The sequence below is a fragment of the Coturnix japonica genome, chromosome 1 (genome assembly GCF_054131305.1).
Source record: "Coturnix japonica strain WE chromosome 1, WE-NBRP24, whole genome shotgun sequence".
NCBI classification, from domain to species: Eukaryota; Metazoa; Chordata; class Aves; order Galliformes; family Phasianidae; genus Coturnix; species Coturnix japonica.
Genome location: NC_140663.1, coordinates 71,073,745 through 71,085,832, shown reverse-complemented (window position 1 = coordinate 71,085,832; position 12,088 = coordinate 71,073,745). Strand labels below are relative to the sequence as shown.

At 40.2% G+C, this 12,088-nt stretch overlaps 1 protein-coding gene across 1 annotated transcript in view; it reads right to left on the bottom strand.

Moving 5' to 3' along the window:
• Positions 1-10,579, bottom strand: part of CLCN1 (chloride voltage-gated channel 1) — a 60,349-nt gene extending 49,770 nt beyond the window's left edge. The window contains exon 1 of the mRNA XM_085523248.1: positions 10,230-10,579. Coding sequence (XP_085379374.1) covers positions 10,230-10,280 — 51 coding nt within the window. The 5' untranslated portion in view covers positions 10,281-10,579. The remainder of the gene's footprint in view (positions 1-10,229) is intronic.
• Positions 10,580-12,088: the final 1,509 nt, after the last annotated feature.

Sequence of the window (12,088 nt, the reverse complement as noted above, 5' to 3'; positions counted from 1 at the left end):
AAGGCAAAGAAATTCACCTGTGGAAATAACCTTTCCTGTTATCACTGAATGCTGTTACAGGGATGACAATGAGAGACAGCATAAAAGACACTGGGCTCTCTCCCTCTTTTATCAGCTCCCTGCTATGACTTTTAGGTGCTGGAGAAAGAGAAGAACTGCACATAGCAGATGCCACAGTTTGTCATGAAGGTTGCAGAAAGTCCTTTCCCTGTGGAACTCATTAAACCAAAGCTGCTGTGTGTGTATTGGTAAGAACCAATTTGGACTGTCACAAGAAGGAAGGTGCAAAAGACTTCAAAGCCACGAACGAGCAATAGTCTACAGGCATTAAAGAGACAGGTATAGACAGGATTTCAAGTAGTCAAGCCTAGAACAACATAAGTCAGCAGAAGTGGCAGAAGTTTTCTGCAATTGGTATTGTGTCTCTTACACAATGGGCTGACGTTTGTTATCCAGGTCATTTGAAAACAATAAGCTTAGAGAAGAAATTGACAGTGTCCAAAGTCAGCAGTGTCACAAGGAGAGCAGGCCAATAAAAACAAAAATGCAGAGGAAGAAAACTGGGAATTTTTCTATGATTCTTTTAACTTGAGAACTGAGATAAGCTCTAGAAGCTGCTAAATTCAAATTGCTTATGTGAAATTATTGAATTTTGGATGTCTTATGTGAACGTTGAATAACCCTGCTCACAGCCTTGACCTTATGCATTGCTCATTGCGCAGGGTCAGGAAAAATCAGTGAGAGTATTTGTGAGCCTCAAGAAATTTTTCAGTCCTTCCTGAAGTCCATTATTTTTTCAAGAATTGAAGAGGAAAATAGTTAGCAGAATTGTCAGGCTAGGGATAAATCTCTTCCGTCAATAAAACTCATCAATTGACCAGTGAGCTTGTAGGCCCATCTTAACTTTGTCAATTCTCTTGAAGGCCTGACACAAAATTATTTGGCTTGAGGCTATTGAGTTTAGGGGTTACTTCTCTCCTACTTGAAAAGAATACTGCAATTCTTATTCTATTTCTATTCTAGTAGACGTAAAAAGTGAATTCATAAGTACCTTTAACTTTTATATAAAATACATACATATATATATATATTATATGGATATATACACACACACATATATATATACACACACATATATATACTTGGTATCCAGAAATGATGGAAAACTTACCTAATTTTAAATTTTACCTCTGTGGAAATCAAGCTTCTATTAGCATATGAAATTCTGACATATGCAAGTTGAGGGAGCTGGATTTGTACAGCCTTTAAAAGAAATGGCTCTGGGGAAGAGGGAGGAATGTAACAGCAGTCTCTCTCTACCTGAAGAAGATGGGCTGGAAAAACACCAAAGCCAAACTTCTCTGAGGAGAAGATCATCCTAGAGATGTAAGATTGGACGAGGCCACGGACAATCTGATCTAGAGTTGGAATGAGCTCTGCTGTGAGCAAAAGCATTGGGATAGAGACCACCAGAGGTAACATCCAACTTACAGCTTTTTCTGAGTCTTTAACTGCAAAATAGGGTTATGGGAACAGAACATTGGCTCTCCAGACACTGAAGGAACAAGATGGCCAGAATTTAACCAGACAGTTGCCCTGCCTGGGGGCTATGATTGCTATTATCACACTCTATGGGCCCTACAATTGCCACCAACAGCAGCAAGGAGGGATCTGTGGAGAAATGACACCACATAGGGAATGAGACTTTTGTACACATGGGAAGAACGCTGCCTTTCATAGCCTCTGCCTTTGCACTGGATTCCCATACCTACCCTCTTGACTGCCTTGCTGGCACTGAGACTGCAGGCACTGATCTGCCAGTGTAATCTCTCAGTCCTGCCCCTGATTGCCCACCCCTATGCTTGTAGGGGTGGGCAAACACCTATCACAACGACCAACACATTCCAGTCTCCAACCATGCCCCAACCTCTTACATGGAGTGACTTTCAGGAGGTGGTTGGTGTTCATGAGGCCCCTCCAATCTCCTAAAAATTATCCCACTTGCCCTACTGCTTGTTCTTATGTGGGGCAGAGTTTCTGCTCTTTGCTATACGCGCTGGACTGGGGATCTTTATTTATTTATTTTTTTAAAATCAAGAATGAGGCTGGAGTATTCCAATTCAGAGGATCATTAATCTGGCAAGAAGATACACCTGACCCTTACCATGGCAGATTATGACCTCATCTTCATCAGTTAGAGCCCTATTCAAAGGGGAAAAAGGACTTAGGAGGCAGAACACTTTCCTACATCTGTGGGATCACAGATCTATACAACTTGCTGGTATACAGCTCTGCTGATATCACTGGCACCACTGCTGATGGCTAGCGGGTTGATCAACCTTATTTCCTCTCCCTTGCAGAGAAATAACTCAAAATTCCATCATGAAATCCAATGGGATCAAGGGAAGATCTCCAGTAGGACTGGCACACTCCTTGCTTTGGGCACTGTGTAAGTGCAGGAGATCTTCAGTAATTGAACTGCCAAGCTTATTTGCTGTAGAGGCAGAGAAAAATGGTCTACTTTAGCTGCCTTATGGGTTTCTCAGATAAAGCAGTGATCCTATATAGTATTATACTAGTATTTGCCATTATAAGTGACAAATAAAATGACATTTGCACAGAGAGAGAATGAGAGTGTGAAGTCACCAGAAGAAATGGAAAAACAGGAGTTAGAAGAAAGTTGTGTATTCACAGAATCAAAACCAAGAACAGAGCTGAATCTCAAGAGATGCTATATAGAACAGGAAGAACTTTGCAGGCATTGTGTGGGTTTCTTACTGCAACAGTCCCATGCTGGAGATAAGGTTATAACATGTGTCAAATGAAATCATGATTAACCTCAACTTGTCCCTACGCTTTGGTTATTCACAGACAACATAAAGGGTGCAAAGATCATGAAGTGTTGCTGCTACTTACAAGGAACCCAGAAGACATGATGAAGACATGAGCAAGACTTTTGGGGCAAGACCACCTGGACACACATTTCATACCTAATTTTGCCACACTGATCACTACAATCCTGTCCTCTCTTGACCTATAGTCTTGAGTGCAGGGGAACATGATCAGTGTACTAAATCAGCTGCTGCACATTCAGATCTGCTTAGAAGTGCATTAACACCTTTAGCATCTGTGTTCTGATACTAGGTCTGCAATGTCAATTTTATGAGAAGGCCTTCCTCAGCTGTATCAGACCTATGGAGTGTCTGGCCTTAACTATGAATTTTATTTCCACCGTGTACCGAAGATCCACACTAGATATAAGAGGCAGAAAAGGAGGAAGTCATCACTTCCTGGTAGAGCTGATACCTGGTACAACCACTCAGTAATATTTCTTTCTCCTTACATCCAAAGGTAGGAGGAGATCAGGCTGAGCCACTGCTGGTCAGACAGCATCTGCATTGTACACTGGCACATCTCACAGATGTAGAGTTGTTGTCCTTCCCAGACAACAATCTATTCTCTGTGAGGGCTGTTGACATCTCACTGGCCTACTGCCCATTCTAAAATGGACACTGTGGTGCCTGTGGGAAGACTATGAGAAACTTCAGTCTGGAAAGCAAATCATCAGCTGACAAATTGTTGTGGAATTAGCTGTGTCAGTACCACAGTTTTCAAGATTCAGTAGCAAAATATCATCAGCTAATGGCTGTTAATTCTCTTTAGACAAAATTCATTTACTACAGATCCATGCACACAGATCTGGAGAATTGGGGAGAAAGAGAGAATGCTATTCTCACAGAAAGGGGTTGTGTTGGAAATAAAAACGGAGAAAGTAAAAAATCATTGGGAAAGGATTTGGAAATGATGTGGTATAGTGTCTTAGGGTGCTTTGTTAACACATTATACTAAAAATCACGATACATACTTGCTGTGATGATGTCAGGTTTTTTAAGGTATTGGAAGTTAGGTGGTTGAATAGAATATAAACACAAAGGGCTATAGGAAATAGCACATCAAGAGATAATAAGCAAGTTATACTCAGTGAGGATCTTGCTACTGAGAAAATATGAACTCCCTTTCTTTCCCAGGACCAACATTTTGGAATGAAATAGTAATTCATTAACTGCCTGACTCCTGGGGTTCTGTTTCCTAAGATCCTTCCAAGATAACAGAGTGGGTCAGGGCTCACAAAGACAGACCCAATAGGGTCATTTAGGAAGTTGCTGGTACTGTCTCACAAACTTAAACTGTCCTGATTTACACTTCAAGAGTGGTGTTTCTTTGATACAGCTACACCCATGGGTAGCTCCATAGCCTACTGGTTAGTATTAGAGCGTTTTCCCATAGTGATGGAACAATAAAGATAAAGAAGGATGATGTGGAGTGGCTCAAGGTTAGTGACTGAGGGTGAAAGATAGTAACTCTTGCAGACATTGACTGTGAACTTGTGGTAAGGGTCTATTAGTCAGGTTGCAATATCCCACATTAACTGGGCTGTAAGCAGTAAAGGCTGCCTGCCACAATGTACGCCTGAGTAATCAAGAGCCAATATGCAAAAGACCTTGAACTTTCCAGTCTCCCTTAATCTCACTTTTCCAGACAGTCTTAATGTCTGGTCATTTATCTTTTGACATAAGGGCAGTATTCATAAGGTACGTATATAAAGTTATATAAAAGTTAAAAGAAAAAAAGGAAACTCTTTAGGGGGTCACAGGAGTAAGAGCACTCCAGACAACTTTTGAATGCCAGAGAAGAGACAGTCATAAAAAGAGAGAACACACAGCAGTTCAAGCTGCAACCTTCATAAATTACTTACAATTGTGAGCGGTATAAAAGGATAATCATGCTCTCCTTCCTGCACTAGTTCTGGTATGCCTGGCCTAAGCATTCTGGAAGGTAAATTGATAGAAAAACATTCATGATTTTATGTGGTTAACTTCTACTTCTCTGTGTCAAGCTCTAAATGAGTTCACCACAGGTCAGGGAAGCAGCATTCAGAATCTCCTGCATGTGCCAGTCAATAGATCATCTCAGCTATAATGTACACCCTCACATGAAGAATTAACACATGTGCTTGGGCAAGAGGAGAACTTTACCTAGCTCTTGCTTAATCTTTCCAGTGGAAAGATTTTAATATCTATGGAAGAGATATGGTATATGCATATGTTGCAGGAACAGCTGGCGGAAAATCGGTGCCACTCCTATGTTCAACTTACATCACCTGTATCATTATCAAATACAAAAGCATAATATGCTATCACAGCAGTTAAGTCTGGGTTCCCAGGTTACTTAATAGTAAATCACTTTATGGTAGGTAAGCTTCACAGTGGTAAATAAAAACAGTTTAAATAAGGAGATTCAGATAAGGTAGTGTCTGACATTAATAGTCTATGCCTGTCCTCTATCTGTATTAACACAACAACAGAGTTATTGTTGCATCATGCAGGTATTTGGAAGATGTTCTATCAATACTAACAGGAGAAATGTCAGTAGCAGCTTCTCACTGCTTCAAAAAAATCAAACATGAACACTAACATTTATTTTTATTCAGTTTACCTCTGGTTTTTGTACAGATCACCCAAGTTGTTTGCTGTGATTTGTACAGATTCACAACTGTGGCCAAGGATTTTGTATTTGCTTTGCAATATTAAAACATTATTTCTTATATACTATACCTTGTATGCCACCTGCTGTACAACTTGGGCAGAAATCTCTGCATTTCAGTTTCCCTATTCCCTGTGGGGCTGCAGGTCTATGTGGTGGTTGCAAAAGCTTAAATCTTATAGCACTATAAGCAAGGATGTGTAGCCTGTGAGAAGAGGATGGAGGAGCAGCGTTTGTTCACCCAGGAAAAGGAGTGAATGAAGCTGTCTGACAGTACTGAGGAGATAAAGCCAGACTCTTCTCAGACAGGCACCAGGAATGCTCTAGAGGTAACAACCATGGCTTTCAACAACAGAGATCTATGACTGAGTGAGGAGTTGGACTGGGTACTTCAAGAGGCTCCTTCTCATCTTACATCCGTCCATCTTCCATATATGACAATTTCCTATTCCCATGTTTTAAACAGCTACGGCAGATATGAACACCTCTCCTGTGCAGAGACAGGCAGAGCACTGCTTGATTTGTGGAAGAGATTCAGCTGGGCTGGATAGTACAGCTACAGACAGCACCTCATGGTTTGCCTCTAGGCCCTAGCATTGTGGTGAAGTAAATCTACATTCAGACCAACCTGCTCCTAGTCCAGAATCAGTGAATACCATGTGTATTCCAGCTTCCTAAAGTTCCAAAAAATTAAGTCCATGTTATTTTAAGAAAAAGCTGGCTGTTACAAGGCCTGCTCTCATTTCTGCCTTCCTTAGCCATCCTTGTTGGCTGTCACATCACAGTGGAAATGTGGTTACTCGCAGAGCTTCTGAAACCAACAAATCCCTTAACTAGAAGAGATCTAGGCACAATCCGCCTGCACAACTGTTGGTCTTTTTTTTCTCCCAGTGACCAGCTGACATATAGTGAAGAGGAACTCTACTATGTCTACATTGCAGATGAATGCCTTTGAACTGCTCAGTCATTCGTACTACATAGCCAAGAAAAGACTTTTCCGGCAGCAAATTTCTGACAAGGTAAGATTTGTGATCCCATTAATGGGAAGTGGGGAGAGAAATTCATGTTGATTTTCATACACGTGTATAGCAATTCACAGTAAACTTTGAAGCAAGGGGAAGTAGAAGGCAATGCAGATGTGGTGGATAAGTAGTAAGCAAGCCCTTAACTTCTGCAGATACCGAATACCAGTTTCACTTACAGAAAGGCTGCAAATTGATTTCTTTCATCTGTTAGTTTCAGCTGAGGCTACTTTGTAAGGTAACATGTACTTCCAGTATACAAGAGGTGACTTCCTCCCAGCCCTTGCCAAGATTGAATATGAGAAGCTAAAAATTATTCCCTAATAACAGTAGGTGATGCTCCTGAGTGCCTGTACTTTCAATCACACAGCAAGTAACTGAAAACTTCCTTTTTTTCTTAACTACTGTCATGGTCAGGAGCCTATGCCTTGCCCTGTAGAGTATAAACCTGTATTCATCTGCCTCGTTTGCCATCTCTAGCTTTCGAATTAGCAGTAGAAATCTGCATAGATCTCGTGACCTCATTTGTCCAGGTCTCCTTGTCCTTCTAGGATTACTTTGTGTATGATTGATAATAACTTCAAAAAGAAAAAGAGGAGGAGAGACTGCCAAGGATCCCCCCGCTGCCTTGGGACAGCACAGGGAAATAATCACATGGGATATTTTTGGAACAGAATCCAATGGCAGTGACCTGACGAAGGCACAAAAAAAAAAACACAGCTGTGAAACCTAACACTTAGCTTCATATGTACAGAGAGAAGGAGCATCAGAGAAACAAACAGGAGACGAAGCAGAAGAGTAAGAAAAAGGTATTTGAGGATAACAAGGAAATGGTGAAAGCGCAAATGAAAAAGAGGTAATAAAAGACACAGAAAATAAATTTCTTAAAGAGAACATGGGAGAGAAACAGTTAAAAGACAGCAGGTATGTAAGAAACTGAATAAAGTGGCCATGTTATATAAACAAGCTGAGATGCTTTTATCACAGAAGGGACTGAAGGGCTGGAAATGGCCAGCTGACTCATCAGATCTCTTATTTAGGCAATTTGTGGCCTCAAAGGCTAAGCAGCCATGGCTCAGTCTACCATCTCACCACTTCTCAAGGTACAAAGACTTCATAAGCAACTTCAATGTTGGATTGTGACAGTGCAATAAGTTTTCTAAAACAAACAGCTATCATTCCTGCAGTCTTTAAAGCCAGGCAATGATCTACCCATTCTTTGACTAAATGCCAGCATACCCAGAGAGCAGTGGCTTTTATATATGAAAACTAATGTTTGTATCTAAAACTAATGTCATGTAACTAACATGACTGACTATATGGAGCGAATATTGATAATGATGATGCTTGATAAGAGTAAGTTCCCAAAGCTAGTATTTTAAGGCATAAATTGCTAAGACACTCAAGTCTCAAAAGTATCTGGGATCCACTCAAGGCACCTGCATCCAGAATTACAGCCTCATATTCACTTGCTACTGAATCACTGTAACTGAACTTCATTTCTCTTGTTTCAAGAAATACTTTATTCTTCATCAAGGTTAGTGATTCAGCATCTACCTATCACTAAAGCCTGATTAGATCCAGTAGTTATCTGCTCATCTTCCTGAGATGTGGAAAAGCTCAAATACATGATCATTATTAAAGAACTCCTACATTTATAGCCTCTATTTAATGAAACAGGTAGCAGCATAGTTGCCTTCTGATCCTAAAGTTTATCTGGGATTTGAGTGACTTGAATTCAACTAAAGAGCAAAATGTTTTGAGTTTAAAAATGCAGACACTTGAAGGTCAAACAACTACCATTTGCTACAAATTCCTGTCCTCTTCAGAATCCATAAAAACTCTCATTGGGAAACATTTAAGACAAATTTATGAGTAAATGAAGACCATGGAATACATTGACCTGATTTCTTTCTTGAATAGATGCTTAATAACCTGCATATATTCCGCCAAAGAAGACTTGCCTTTTCCCAAGTTATGCAGATTATGCTCTTTGAATTAAGGAAATCTAATACTAGTCATGCCTTCCCACAAGCCTGCAGGAAAACTGGTACTAGTCTCAACACTGACTAATCTAGTTCTAAATTCAAGAATAAATAATTGGAATGTCTAAAGACTCGTTTGTTACAGCTACAGAAGAATTACAGCCATTTTCCCCAAGTAGTATACTCCTAGTTTTTGCATCTTTTGCAAACTTGTTCTACTACCACTTTTGTAGAGTTTTGTTGCCATTTCCATACATTTCAGTACTCCATGCAATATGATCAGGTCCAGAGCCAACTCAGTTTGAATTCTTCATCTCAGCACTTGTTCTCCTTCCAGAAATCTTACAACATTCTATACTGTGCAAACAAGCCCATGAAATACAATTATGTTGTACATTAGGCCCACAGTCCCAGTGTTCTAGTACTAATGTAAATTCATCCTGACACTGGAGATGCTACTTTGTGTTGATTAACAGAAACACAGAACAGACAAAATATTTCACAGCTCAGGCCTTCCACTGCAATGGTCGACTCTTTCAGCAGGGTTAGTATTTGCCAAGTAAGTAGCATTTTCAGTTGTGCGAAATACCAAGAGGCGGGGTGCTTGTGTTGTGTCTACATAGACCACTGAGAAACTTACCTTCATTATGTAACTCGGGATTTGAAGTCAAGCTGTCAGTTATACAAGGCCTTACGGTCACACTAAAGATCATAAAATTCTTCACCTGCATGTATTAGTTCATATACAGGAGAAATAGTCTTTGCCTCTATATTCTGTTCCCACAAGCAACTGTACAAACCCCTTAGTAAACCAGTTGTGTCATCTTCTTTATAGAAGACCTCCATGTTTCTTTGTAGTAGCCCAAAGAAGATAGAGATTTCATGTTTTCCACACCTCCAATACAGTCTTGTCTACAAACATGGCTAGAAACTCTTTGCATGCTCTGACACAAACAGGCCACCATTTTCAGAGGCTGGGATTCCATTCATGCTGTTCAGTAAGCAATTTGCAGCATTTGTTGCAAATTCTTATTTCAAATACCAGATGAAGTGGTTTCTTAGATACAGTACAAACTGCTCCCTCAGCTTGTTCAGAGAATGAGGAATCATGAGGAGGTGAAATGAATCTTAGTTCTCAATGCTGACATAGTCAAATCAGGAAGTGAAGCAAACATCTCCAAATAAATATTCTTGAAACAAAGCAGCGCAAAACCCCACTAAGACATGCCTAGCATGCATTAACATTCAGCAGGGCAGAATTCTAATAGTCTCTTCTGAAAGCTGTAACAACGGGTAGTGAGAAGTTTGAGACAAGGAAACCAATTCACAACAAGCAACTGCATTTCCATAGAGCTTTACAGATCAGATGTCCCTACAAACTCAGCCCTAACACTTTCTAGCACATTTTTTCCTGATCTAGTGAATTCAGTTACATAATTTTTTTCATTCATGGGGATTAAAGATGATTCCCATTTTCTTAATGATAAAAAGAGTAAATGGCCTCATTCTGTCTTGGAGGAAGGCAGTTCTGGGGCACGCGCTCATGCAGAACTTCCACAAATTCTTCCTAATACAAGCAGGGAAGGATATTTGTAGGTAAGAAAAGTGTTGACCCCTTCAGAAGAGAACAAATTATAGTGTAGGGAATACTCTGTCCTTCTGCAGGTCTCGTACTCACCAGAGTTTGTTGGTATCGCAATACTTTTGTTGGAGAGGCCTCTCTAGTCATATCCCCAGAGACAACCTTTGCGGAGCAAGGGGCGTTCAGGGCAACCTCTTCCCTTCTGCTCTCCACTGCAAAATCATGGAGTGAAGCAGACACAAGGCTTCAGCTAAAATCCCACAGTGCACCCTGGGAGAAAAGGTTACTGGTGAGGGAAAGACAGAGAAGGGAGAGTGTAACCAGAGACTCCCTGCCCCCTCCTGTTCAATCTGCGCTTGGAAATGGCAGGCGCTTCCCTGCTTTAATATCTCCCTGCTGCCCTGGCACTGGGACAGCTTAGTAAATTAACAGGAGGTAAGGTTTCCCTTTCCTTTCTCAGGCAGTATCACCCTTCTCTGCATTTAGAAGGGATCTACAGTGGGACCATAGAAAGAATGGGGGCTGATGACAGAGAGAGACTTTGGAAGAAAGAGGATGGAAATAGAAAATGAGCAGAGTTAGAGAGAAAAAAAATCTTCCTGCAACTCGAGCAAAATTACTCTATAACTTACTTCAGAGGCAACTTTGAGAAGTGTCATCACCTGAGAGGGCAACTTCTCCCAGCAGTACTTCGAAGGCTATTCCTTACATGATTACATCATGTCCTTAACATTTAACATAATCTGACTTCAAGTATACAAATTATTGCTGATTTCTGGACTATGGTATCTCACCACATACAAACCATCTTCCTCCCAGTATTCCTACTGCCAAGAATCCTCATTCACTGACATTACCAGCACTTACTATCATCATTTCAACTGCTAAAATTCACCATTTTCATTCTAAGATTTACTGCTCAGAGGCCACCTCTCCTACCCAGCTGCCAAAACCTTTCCACTTGAGCCCAAAACAACAGGTTGCTGCTCTTTCCACAGACACCTGCTGCTTCTTTACCTCTGCTATCTGTAAAGCTTTTCATGGAAATGTATAAATTCTATACAACTAGATGAAGCAGACAGCAGCTGTTTTTCCCATTGAAGATATGCTTTGTAGAACTATTTCAAAGGTGAAAGCAGCTACTTCATTAAGGTTATCCAGTCAAAGACCCTTCCAATGAAGAAAGTGAAGCCACAAACAGAAACACAGGCTTAACTGACAGAGAAGGCATAATGGAGATGAAGATAAGGCCAGAAGTCTCTTCTCACTAAACTGACTGGCCATTAAGAAACTACACATTTAACTTTTGGAGAGTCAGCCTGGTAATACTGAAACAAAGTACAGGATGAAAAAAACTCTCTAACTTCAATGTGATGTTAAAAAAAATTCTTCAAGTAAAACTGGCAGTAGCAGCAGTGGTTGGCCTAATAACATTGTGTATGATTTAGTATTTGTTCCTAGTGAAAGCTACCTCCTCCAAGACTAACCCTGCAACTTCACTCTTTTCCTTCAAAAGAAGGGCATTTTCTGTATGTATACTCTAATGACATCATCACTTTGTAATGAAAATAATATATCACGTGACAATATTTACTTTGCTTGTATTTCAATTTAGTGTACATCCTAAGTCTGAAGATCAGTAACTATTTTTACAGTCAGACCCTTTGCGTACCATCACTTTTTATAGCAGCAAATGAAAACAAAAGCACTTCACAATTGCTACAACCATATTCCTATAGTGAGTTGCTCCACTAATTAGAATGATTATTATGTAACTCAGATTTGTAACTACATCTTGTGAATATCCCATTCACTGTTTTCACTCCTCTTTCAACAAAACAAAAAACACTTTTGACCTTATTCGTTTGGTTTTGGGCCAAAATATGAATGATATGAACTCTCTTACTATTCCCACCATTAAAAGCATTAATTAAACTGTGTTAGTAGTTTAAATT